This window comes from Dipodomys spectabilis, unplaced genomic scaffold, assembly GCF_019054845.1.
Source record: "Dipodomys spectabilis isolate Male_0828 unplaced genomic scaffold, ASM1905484v1 ptg000087l, whole genome shotgun sequence".
In the NCBI taxonomy this organism is placed as follows: Eukaryota; Metazoa; Chordata; class Mammalia; order Rodentia; family Heteromyidae; genus Dipodomys; species Dipodomys spectabilis.
This window is the reverse complement of record NW_024870764.1, coordinates 396191-408354: the sequence shown is the minus strand read 5'-3', so window position 1 is coordinate 408354 and position 12164 is coordinate 396191. Positions and strand designations below refer to the sequence as shown.

Genomic DNA, 12164 nt, shown 5'->3' with positions numbered 1-12164 from the left:
TGAGTTTAAGCTAGCTGAGGAAGGATGAGAAAGATCTGACTACACAGAGTTGACCATGTAGCACAGGGAAACTACCTAGATGTACACATAGAAGTGAGAATTTGAATGGCTAATTACAGAGGAAGAGGCCTAGTTTTCCAAGTTTGGGTGTCCTGGGGAATGGGAACAAATAGCACAGTGTTAGGACCTGTGGGTTTTAGGTTAGAAGTGAGCAAACTTTAAAGGGCCAGAAATATTTTAGGTGTTGCCAGTCACATACAGTCTCTGTTAGATAAACTTTTTTTCTTCATGCCACTCTTTAAAAATATAAAAACTAATCTTAGTGTTCACCTTACAAAATAGGTCAAGAGCGGTAGCCAGTACTACTATTGATGGGGGAAGAGGTAGATAAGGGCAGAAGAAATCCCTGAAGGATTTTGATGCTGTGCAAGGATATGAAATCTTAGCCGGGTGCTGGTGGCTCACGCCCATAATCCTAGCTACTCTGGAGGCTGAGATCTGAGGATCGAATTTCAAAGCCAGCCCAGGCAGGAAAGTCCGTGAGTCTCTTATCTCCAATAAACCACTCAAACCGGAAGTGGCGCTGTGGCTCAAGTGGTAGAACGCTCGCCTTGAGCTGAAGAGTGCAGGGACAGCACCCAGGCCAAGAGTTCAAGCCCCACGACCGACCAAAAAAAAAGAATATGAAATCTTGCATTTTAGATAGAAGGTGTGAAAGTGGAGGAATATAATTTAGAAATAACCCAAGCATGGTGTTGATGAGAACTTAGGTGAAACAGTAGTGGTAAGGGTGGGGATAGATAGTAGATAGTAAGGTCAGAATCTCTGGACCACTCTAGAGGGAAGAATAGCAAATGCCCAGGCCACTGGATGAAGGTAAGTGGTGTTCTAATCCAAAAGTTTCATCTGGATGGTCGGGTGCCTATGGCTCGCACCTGTAATCCTAGCTACTCAGGAGGCTGATATCTGAAGATCGAGGTTCAGAGCCAGCCTGGGCAGGAAAGTCTGTGAGACTCTTATCTCCATTTAAACGACTAGAAAACCAAAGTGGCGCTGTGGCTCACGCGGTAGAGCGCTCGCCTTGAGCTGAAGAGCTGAGGTGCAGCGCCCAAAGTTTCATCTGCATGATCTGAAGGAAACCTGGCTAGATATGGAAAGGAGTTTGGAAGCAGTAGGTTGCAGGAGGTGGATGGATATGATGGTAATTGTTCTAACTTGTATCTGATGGGAGGGTGAACCAGAAGTTTTGAAGCTTCCATGTTGAATCAATTGGTGATGGAAGGTTTGTTAGACCACAGAGAGAGCCACCTGTCTTTTAGGTTTTGTCCCAAATATAGTAGAACATTAAGGAAGGAAAGATGGTAAAATGGGATGTAAAAAAAAAAATAGAAGTCAAAAGGACTAGTTGATGGGAATAATTTAAGTGGTAGAGCATTTTCCTAACAAGAAATACCTCTGGCACATTTTCTGAACTCTAATCTTCCATATCATTCATTATTTTTTTATTTCTCCAGTTTGATTCCATAAAGAAATTTGAGGAGCTTCCAGAATTCATGAATTATTGTAATTAATATAGTATTCTATTCAAGATTAAATCCAATTCCCCTTTTCTTCAACCCAAGTAAAAACTACAATTTACTGATTTTTATGCAAGAGGCACTATTAAGCCCTTTAAGACATTAGCTTATTTGCTTCTCAGAAGTTTATTTCTTAATTTATTTTCTTGATCACAACTGTGCAAGACATGTAGAAGTTGCTTAATAAGTGTTTAACTTACTAATTATAATGTGTAAACATTGTAGAAAGTTTAGAGAACAAGCCAAATAAAAGATCTGTAGGTCTGTATCTCAGATGACAGTTGAGCTAGCTGCTGAGAGTATCCCTTCCTAATCTTGCTCTGTTGTCCTTAAAGTCAGTTCTTAGGAACATATGTTCTAATATTCTTTCAGATACTGCAAATTGGGTTTTTTGACAGCTTTTAAATGAATCCTGGAAAGAAGCTTTTTGGGCTTAATGTGCTTCTCTCACAAAAGCAAAGGGTGCTCTGTTTTCTGTATCAGAGCAGATGTATGTGTAGATGTCGACTCTTCTCTCTCCTACTTACATCTCCAGGCCTGCTATGGTATCCTCAAGATCCCACCTGGCAACTGGCTGTGTCGTTCCTGTGTTCTGGGTATTCGTCCAAAGTGTCTATTGTGTCCAAAGAAAGGTGGAGCCTTGAAATCTACCAGGAGTGGGAGTAAATGGGCTCATGTCAGTTGTGCTCTATGGATTCCAGAGGTAAGAAAACATCCCAGCCTAAGGCCATTTGCTTCAAGATCTCCCTCCACCCTTCATTCCCAATTAAGACTTAGCATGGAGATGCTTCCTGTTCACTCATGTTTGTAAATGTATGTTTGTATATTCTTCCACTTAAACTAAATCAGATGTTTCATGGATACCAGTGTGTGTATGTGTGTGTTTACATACATGCTGATTGCTGTAGCTGGTACTCCCTGTGGTGTGAGGTTATTTGAGAGAAGAGATAGAAAAGAGCAGGATACCACACTGTTTTTGTTCCTATGGCTCTCTAGTTTGAAGTCTGGTATTGTGATACCACCCACATTACTTTTTTTTGCCTAGAATTACTTTTGCTGTTCTAGGTCTTTTGTGGTTCATGTGAGGTTTTGGATTGTTCTCTCAAAATCCCAACATCATGGCTGGGAATATGGCTTAGTGATAGTGTTTGCATGCATGCATGAAGCCCTGGGTTCAGTTCCTCAGTACCACATAACAAAAAAAATAAAAAAAGTGGTGCTATGGCTCAAGTGGTAGAGTGCTAGCCTTGACCAAAAGAAGCACAGGCACAGTGCCCAGGCCCTGAGTTTAAGCCCCAGGAGTGGCAAAAAGAAACCACAACATCATTTGGATTTTGATGGATGTTGCATTCAATTTGTATATGTTTTTTGGTGGTATGGCCATTTTTCACAATATTGGTTCTATCTATCAATGAACATGGAAGGTCTTTCCATTTTCTAGTGACCTTTGATTTCTTCAGCTGTTTATAGTTTTCACAATAAAGATCTTTTACATCTTTGGTTAGGTTTATTCCTAAGTATTTTATTTATTTATTTGAGGCTATTGCAAATGGAGTTATTTTCATGATTTCCCTGTTTGTACATTGTTGGCATACAGAAATGTTACTGACTTTTGAAGATTAATTTGGTATCCTACTACTTTGCCAAAATTGTTATTCAGTTCTAGGAGCTTGGGAATGAAGTCTTTTGGGTTCTGCAGGTATAAGATCATGACATCTGCAAATAGGAATAGTTTGATTTTTTTTCTTTCCCTATGTGAATCTCCTTTGTCTTTTCTTGCCTTGTTGCTCTGACTAGGAATTCCAGAAATATGTTGAAGAGGAATGTAGAGAATGGACATCCTTTCCTTGTTCCTGATTTTAGGGGAAATGATTATAGTTTTTCACTTTTCTGTGAGATGTTGGCTGCTGGTCTGTCATAGATGGCCTTTGTTGTTTTAAGGAATGTTCCTTCTATTTCTACCCTCTCAAAAGCTTTTTACATAAATGAATGTTGTATTCTGTCAAAGACTTTTTCTTTATCTTTTGAGGTAGATGACATGTACTTCTAGTTTCTGTCTCCGTTGATATAGTGAATTACATTTATTGATTTGCGTGTGTTAAACTAGCCTTGCATCTGTGGGATGAAGACTACTTGGACATAATGTATGATTTTTTTATTTGTTTCTGGATTCTGTTGGCTAGTATTTATTGAAGAGTTGTGCCATCTGTGTTAATCAAAGAAATTGGTCTGTAGTTCTCTTTCTTTTATTGGATCCTTACGAAGTTTTGAGTCTGAAATTGCTCCTTCTGTTTCCTTCGTGGAAAAGCTTGAGGAATACTGGTATTAGTTCACCTTTAAAAGTCTTACTAGAACTTACCAGTGAATCCATCTGGGCCTGGGCTTGTCCTTTTTGGAAGACTTCTGATTACCTCCTCAATCTTGTGTGTTATTGGCTTGTTTAGCTGGTTTATATCTTCTTGGTTCAGCTTAGGCTGTTTGTGTGTCTCTAGAAATTTGTCTGTTTCTGCTAAGTTTTCCTTCTTTTTTGAGAATAGGTTTTGAAAGTTCTTCCTAATCATTTGGATTTCTTGGATGTTTGCTGTAATGTTTCCTGTGGCATCTCTGATTTTATTGATTAGAATTTCATCTCTTTTTTTCATTAGTCTTGCTAGTGCTCTATCAATTTTATTATTTTTTCAAAAAAACAGCTTTTTGTTTCTTTGATTTTATGTGTAGTTTTTTTAGTCTCCATTTCATTGATTTCTGCCCTAATCTTTGCTATCTCTCACCATCTAGTAGTTTGGGATTTGGTTTGTTCTTTTTCTAGCAGTTTTTGTTGCCTTATGAGGTTATTTACTTGAGTTGTTTCTGTTTTCTTTCTTTTTTTCCAAATTTTTTTTGTGATTAGTGTGTTTCTGTTTTATGTGTGGGCTTAGAGCTATGAACTCTCGGCACTGCTTTTACTGTATCCCAGAAGTTCCATTGTGAGGGGCTGGGAATGTGGCTTAGTTGTATAGTGCTTGCCTAGCATCCATGAAGCCCTTGATTCGATTCCTCAGTACCACATAAACAGAAAAAGCAGGAAGTGGCACTGTGGCTCAAATGGTAGAGTGCTGGCCTTGAGCAAGAAAAGCTCAGGGGCAGTGCCCAGACCCTGAGTTCAAGCCCCAGGACTGGCAATAAAAGAAAAATAGACCCAAAGATCAATGGAATAGATTAGAAGGCCCAGAAATAAAGCCATGCCCTTACAGTTACTTGATATTTGATAAGGGAACCATATTTGGTGTTGGGGAAACTGGGCATCCTTAGGCCGAGAAATAAAAGTCCATCCCTGTTTATCACCATGCAATAATATCAGTTCAGAGTGATCAAAGACCTCCACATCAGACATGAAAATTTTTAACTGCTACAAGAGAGAGTAGGACAAACATTAGAACTTACAGAGATAGGTAGAAACTTCTTGAAAAGAGTCCTAGGGGTTGGGCTGAGAAGGTGGCTCAGTGGTAGAGTGCTTGCCTTGCATGCCTGACGCCCTGGGTTCGATTCCTCAGCACCTCATAAACAGATAGGGCTGGAAGTGGCACTGTGGCTCCAGTGGTAGAGCTCTAGCCTTGAGCTGAAGAGCTGAGGGGCAGTGCCCAGGCTCATAGTTCAGGCAGGCACCCCTACCAACACCCAAAAAAAAGAGTCCTAGGGGCACAACAGATGGGAGAGAGATTTGACAAGGTGTACTCCCATCAAAATAAAAAGTTTCTACACAGCCAAGGATATAGTTAGCAAACTATAAAGACAGCCAACAGATTGGGAAAATATATTTACCAGCAATACATCAGTCAAAGACCTTATATCCAATATATACAAGGAGTTCAAGAAACTAACCCCTCACAAACCTAATAAACCAAACACATTTAAATGGGTAAGGTAGCTAAGGGGAGATTTCTCAGAAGAAGAAGTAAGAATGGCAAAGAAACACATGAGGAAATGCCCATCATCTGGTCATAAAGGAAATGCAAATCAAAACAACTCTGAGATTCTATCTCACCCCAGTTAGATTGGCCAACATTGTGAATTTGAACAACAAATGTGGGTGGGGATGTGGGAACAAAGGAACCCGATAGCACTGTAGGTGGGAACATAAACTAGTACAACCACTCTGGACAGCAGTCTGGAGGTCCCCCAAAAGTCTGTTTGTAAACATAGACCTTCCTTACAGCCCAGCCATACCACTGTTGAGTATCTACCCTGAACATCATGAACCAGGATATACTAAGGACGCCTGTACATCCACATTCATTGACACACTATTAACAATAGCTAAGATATACAAACAGCCCATACGCCCCACAATAGATGTGTTTATCCAAAAAATGAGGTACCTGTACACAATGGAATTTTACACAGCCATTTGAAAGAATAAAATGTCATCTGCATGGAAATGGTTGGAACTAGATCAAATAATTTTGTTAGGTAAGCCTAGCTCAGAGACAAAAAACCATGCATGTTCTTTCTGATATGTGGGAAATAAATCTAGAAGACACTGGGATATGCTGTTATACAGGATTGTAGATACTTCCACACAAACTAAAAGAGCATATTCTGAGGAGAGAAAAAGGCAAGATGTCTACATGTCTCTTTATATTTATAAAATTAGAGAGGGGCTGGGAAGGTGGCTCAGTGGTAGAGCGCTTGCCTTGCATGCATGAGGCCCTAGGTTCAATTCCTCAGCAAAAAGAAAAAAGCTGGAAGTGGTGCTGTGGCTCAAGTGGTAGAGTGCTAGCCTTGAGCTGAAGAGCTGAGGGACAGTGCCCAGGCCCAGAGTTCAGGCCCCACGACTGGACCCCAAAAATAAATAAATAAAATAAAATTAGAGAATAAGAAACTCCAAGATACAGAAACAAGAGATCTCTCTTTTTTTATTTTAATTTTTGATGGTTCCATCTTCTTTATGTATGGTATAATCAAGTGTTTATCTTCAGGGGGGTGAGAGGGAGAACTCGAGGGGAAAAGGGTGAAAAAAAATGCATCAGTGGAGCTCAGTGGACATGGAAGAAAGTGAATTACACAACTGGTGGGTAGAGACAGGAAAGAGGGACTGGGAGATAATGAGGGCTCATAAGACACTATAAGAAAAGAAATGTACTCATGTAATTGTAATCCCTCTGTGTATTGCCTTTATAATAACAATAAAATAAATTAATTATTTTTTAAAACTTAAATACAAACCGGGCACCAGTGGCTCATGCCTATAATCTTAGCTACTTAGGAGGCTGAGATCTGAGGATAGCAGTTCAAAGCCAGCCCAGGCAGGAAAGTCCATGAGACTTGATTTCCAATTAACGCCTGAAAACCAAACACCTTGAGCAAGAAAGCTCAGAGAGTAGAGCGCTCACCTTGAGCTGAAAGCACAAGGACAGTGCCCAAGCCCAGAGTTCAAGCCCCACAACCGACAAAAAAAAAAAGAAAGAAAGCTCAGAGACAGTGCTCAGGCCCTAAATTCAATTCAAGCCCTGTGACCTACAAAAAATTTTAATACAGCAAATTTTCTCAAATAGAAGCATTTTCTTATGTTTCCTAGTTCCTACTTTCCAGTACCTTTTGGACTATTCTAGGTTAGAACTTGTGCTAGTTTGGCCATCTTTGACAGTTATTCACTTTTTTAACTTGTTTCTCTCTTAGTCATACCTATATTTGTAAAATTATATGAACTCTATTTTTCATACAGAAAAGAGTTTGTCCAGGGCTGGGAAGGTGGCTCACTGGTAGAGCACTTGCCTTGCATGCCTGAGGCCCTGGGTTCGATTCCTCAACACCATATAAGCAGCAAAAAAAAAAAGCCAGAAGTGGCACTGTGGTTCAAGTGGTACAGCACTAGCCTTGAGCTGAAGAGCTGAGAAACAGCGCCCAGGCCCAGAGTTCAGGTCCCATGACCAGACCCAAAAAAAAAAGTTTGTCCATCTCTTTCTTTTAAGTATCCCTTGCTTTTTATCACTATCCTAAAAACCAATTTCACTTTGAAGCTACTTTGGCTGAGGTGTAGAGTCAACCAATAGTAGTTAGTGGATTGAAAGATTTGGCTTTGATATGTTGTCTTTATTTCTACTTACATCTTATAAATTCTTCCTTACATAAAATTTCTGCTGTTTCTGGGCGCTGGTGGCTTACACCTGTAAATCCTAGCTACTCAGGAGGCTGAGATCTGAGAATCGGTTTAAAGCAAGCCTGGGTAGGAAAGTCCAAGAGACTCTTCTCTCCAATAAACCACTCAGAAAACTGGAAGTGGTGTTGTGGCTCAATTGGTAGAGTGCTAGCCTTGAGCTAAAGAGCTGAGGGACAGCACCTAGGCCCAGATTTCAAGCCTCACGACCAACAAAAAAAAATCTGCTGCTTTCCAGTAATATTGGGTTTTATAAATCAAATATAAAGACATATCCCTGCCAGTTTTTATCCTTTGCTATTAAATGAATCAGCAAGAAATGTGGCATCATCTCTAACACATGACAGATGTTATAGGATTTGTGAATTTGAATTCTTTTCCTTAGCCTTCTCTGGTTCCTAAGTAAACATGAATGTTTTTGATTCATTGATAACATTGCTCAGTCTACATTTTTACCCTTTCATCCAAAATGTGAGTCATTTGCATTTGTGGACATGATTGAAAGGCTGAGAAGTAGTTAGAGATAATGTTTTATTTATTCTTGGTTCCATACTAACCTTGCAAAATGGGACTTAGCTCACTCACTGTTGCGATGTTCTGAGCTTCTTATACATCATTTCTGGCTTATGAAAGGTACTTCTGCGATGCCTTAGTTCTTTTTGTTTTTTGTTAGTTTGTTTTTTGCGGGTCCTGGGGCTTGAACTCAGGGCCTAGGCGCTGTCCCTGAGCTTCTGCTCAAGGCTAGCTCTATCACTTGAGCCATAGCACCACTTCTGGGCCTTTCTGATTAGTTTCTTAGAGATGAGTGAGTTTCATGGACTTTCCTGCCCAGGCTGGCTTCAAACAACAGTCCTCAGCTCTCATTCTCTTTAATAGCTGGGATTACAGGAGTGAGCCACTGATATCAGGCTTAATTCTTTTGTCTTATGGTGGTATTTTATTTGTAGGTCAGCATTGCTTGTCCTGAAAGGATGGAACCAATCATAAAGATATCCCACATACCACCTAGCCGATGGGCCTTAGTTTGCACCCTGTGCAAGTTGAAGACAGGAGCTTGTATTCAGGTAAGTCTCCATGAAAAGTGGTAGGGTGAACAAAAACCAGATTGGCCCTACTTACTCTCCCAGTACAAGTGTTTCATGAACCAAGAAATTACTCAGGAGGTTTCCCACTCACACCTACAGTGCTAATGTTATGCTAACTACTTTTGGAAATCACTTTTTTAATGTTGCCTCTAGACCCATTCTGGTTACTCTTTCTATTCGTAGTGTTTGCTAGGCACAGTAGTGTACTCCTGTAGCCGACTACCTGAAGGCCCAGCTATTCAAGCAGTTGAGATGGGAAGATCACTTTAGTCTAGGAATTTGAAGCCAGACTGTCTTCAAGAAGTATTTGTAGTCTTAGTTAATCTTTGTCTTTTACTGATGAGTTACCAGAAATCTTGACACCAGGCTATGATAGTATTTGGGATTGAAATAAGCTAGATAGAACTCTAAAATACGCAGTCTATGATACTGTGTTACTTACCTATTAACTGTAAATGCACTTGAGATCCAAGATGACTTGGATGATTTTATAGATGGTTCTGTTATTGGGCTGAGTAACCATTTTTGTTAGGGAAAAAAGATGCACTTGAATGGATAAAATCTGGTGGTTACTTTTGCAAGTCATTATCATAAGCACATTTGTTACATATGGTAATGTAAGTAAAGCTTTCTGGGACATCTGAGGTATAGAAATTCAAATGAAGGAGAAACAGTGGTTGTGGTGGCACCTAGAAGCAGCAGTTTGAAGGTAACAAGAATAAGATGGAAAGCCAGGCCACAATGACTCACACCTATAATCCTAACTACTCAGGAGGCTGACATCAGAGGATCACAGTTCAAAACCAGGCCCAGGAAGGAAAGTCCATGACACTTATCTCCAATAAACTTCAAAAAAGCTGTAGTGCTATGGCTCAAGTGGTAGAGCACTAGTTTTGAACAAAAAGCAGCTTAGAGCCAGACGCCGGTGGCTCACGCCTGTAATCCTAGCTACAAGAATAAGATGGAAAGGGTAGTTGCCTCCAGAAAAGACACAAAAATTGACTTTGTACTTTTGTTTTTCATAATGTCATTTTAGTTTCTAGTCCAAATGTAATTTTAGTGACTCTGCTAGCAAGAGGGAAGGAAAAACTAAGCTTCTACTCCTTAGGACTCCTGTATGTGAGCTACAGGTGGTTGGAGTTAGATTTGCCTTCTAACTTTCTTTATAGAAAAGGGGCTATAAAATGGCAAAGTTTAGGACAGTCTTTCTAGGTGTTTTGTGTGAGCTTCCTTACTGTCATGTCATGTTCTAGACTCATCTGACAAAACTGAATGCTTCCTTTGTTCTTTAGAAACTTTTATTTGGCTAACTTTGTTTAATTATAGTACTGTAATATATAAGGGAAGCTGTTTCTCTACACTCTACAATGACACATTTCCTGTTTCTGTGTACATTCTCTCCTTATTGGACCCTGTATGTGATCCCCGTGAAAGCCAGGAGTCTGTGACTTTGTCCTGGCATGAAATAGAGTAACTGCCCCATATATGTGTTCAAATAGTGTTGAGTACATACATGTTCATTTTATTGCACTGTAGATTAGTTTGTGATGTGCATTTCCCCCTCTAAAAAGTAAAATATTTTCCACATTTCCATAATCATTATTAATCATTTTATTTCAGACATTGTATTATTGTCCTTACTGTGGTATCTGTGTTTCCCATTATTTTTGCTGTTTTAAAACATGATTTCCTGGGCTGGCTTTAAACTGCAATCCTCAGATCTCAGCCTCCTGGCTCCATGACATCTCCCATTAACCAGTAAAAAGCCAAAAGTAGAGCTGTAGATCAACTACAAAAGGCTAGCCTTGAGCACAAAAGCTTAGGAACAGCACTCAGGCCCTGAGTTCAAGCCCCAGGACTAGCACACAAAAAAACACATTTCTATACCAGTTACTAATTAGTAACCTAACTGTAGTAAGAAAACGTAGGTATTTTTTAGCAGTACTAAGATTGAACTCCAGCACTTAAGCTTCCAGCTCTTTTTGCTTTAGGTTATTTTTCAGATAGGGTCTCACTGGCCTGGAGCCAGTCTCAGCCAGTGATCTTTCTCCCTATGCTTCCCAGGTAGCTGGCTTGCTTATCGTCTCACTGACTTTTACCTAGACTGACCTTGAACTATAGTCCTCCTGATCACTGTCTCATGAGTAGATAGGATTGCAAGTATGAGTCAGTCACCACGACGGGCTTTATTTTTCTTTTTTCCTTTTTTTCTTTGCAATGCCAGTAGGTAAAACCCAGGACTTCATACCTGCTAGACAAGTACCCTACCACTGACCTATCTTCCCAGTCCAAACTTCTGAGTATGTGGAATTTCATTTATCCAAGATAATAGGTTACAAGCAATAAACATTAAAAAGCACATTACAAGATGGCTATATGCCATGAAAAATAAAAATGTGGAGCTCAGTTATAAGTTTAAGTCAAGGTGGTAAGGGTAGAGTATCTTGAGGTAGGTGGCATTTGAGCAAAGATTGGAAAGCAAGAGGAAAAGCAGTACAAATGATCCAGACAGTAGAAGTGTTCCAGACAGATGGAGGAATGGTCATTTAAAAGACTATGAGATATGAGTGCCAGCAAAATCAGGTTGTAATATGTGGAAAGAGAGAGTCAAAGATATTACATGGAGAGTGGCTTATTGGTTAAGGAAAGGGACTTAGCAGACTTATATGTGACCACATAGCAAATATGTTAGGCTTTATGAGTTGTATAGTCTCTGTCACAACTACTTGGCACTACATTTTCAGTACAAAGGCAGCCACATATGATACTTAAAACACAGGAGCATTACTATATTCTGACTGGCTCTATTTCAACAAAACTTGTTACAAAATAGTCTTTTGATTTTTTTTCTCCACTATTTAAAAATGTTAAAAAAAAATGTTTAGAATTTTTTTCTTTTCCTTTTTTTTTGTTGTGAGACCAGGACTCAAACTCAGTACCTCATGCTTTACTGGTGCTCTACCAACTGAACCACGTCTTCAACTTTTGGGAAATTTTTAAATTGTTTTGTTGTTATTATAAAGGTAATGTACAGAGGGTTTTCACTTACATAAGTCAATCAATGAGTACTTTTCTTTTTTTACAGTGTCACCGCTTCCCTCACTCTGAGTTTTTCCCTCTCATCCCTACCTACAATTTATATAGTTCATTTTCAACACAGTGTCTAGTGAGTACCACTGTTGCATTTGTTCGCCCTTTGTCCCTCCATTTCTGTGTGGAATTTTTTTATGTAAAAACTTAACTGCAGATATAGCTTATTAGTAGTAGAGTGTTTGCCTAGCATGCACAAGGACCCAGTTTCAATCACAGCACCATAAAAAATGTAAAAACTTCTTAGCTCATAGACAACATAAAAGTGGGTGACTA

The 12164-nt window shown here is 39.5% G+C and overlaps 1 protein-coding gene across 1 annotated transcript in view; it reads left to right on the top strand.

Annotated features, from left to right (window-relative positions):
• Jade3 (jade family PHD finger 3) overlaps positions 1-12164 on the top strand; it is a 106771-nt gene that overhangs the window by 80829 nt on the left and 13778 nt on the right. The window contains exons 8-9 of the mRNA XM_042684484.1: positions 2113-2280; positions 8661-8777. Coding sequence (XP_042540418.1) covers positions 2113-2280; positions 8661-8777 — 285 coding nt within the window. The remainder of the gene's footprint in view (positions 1-2112; positions 2281-8660; positions 8778-12164) is intronic.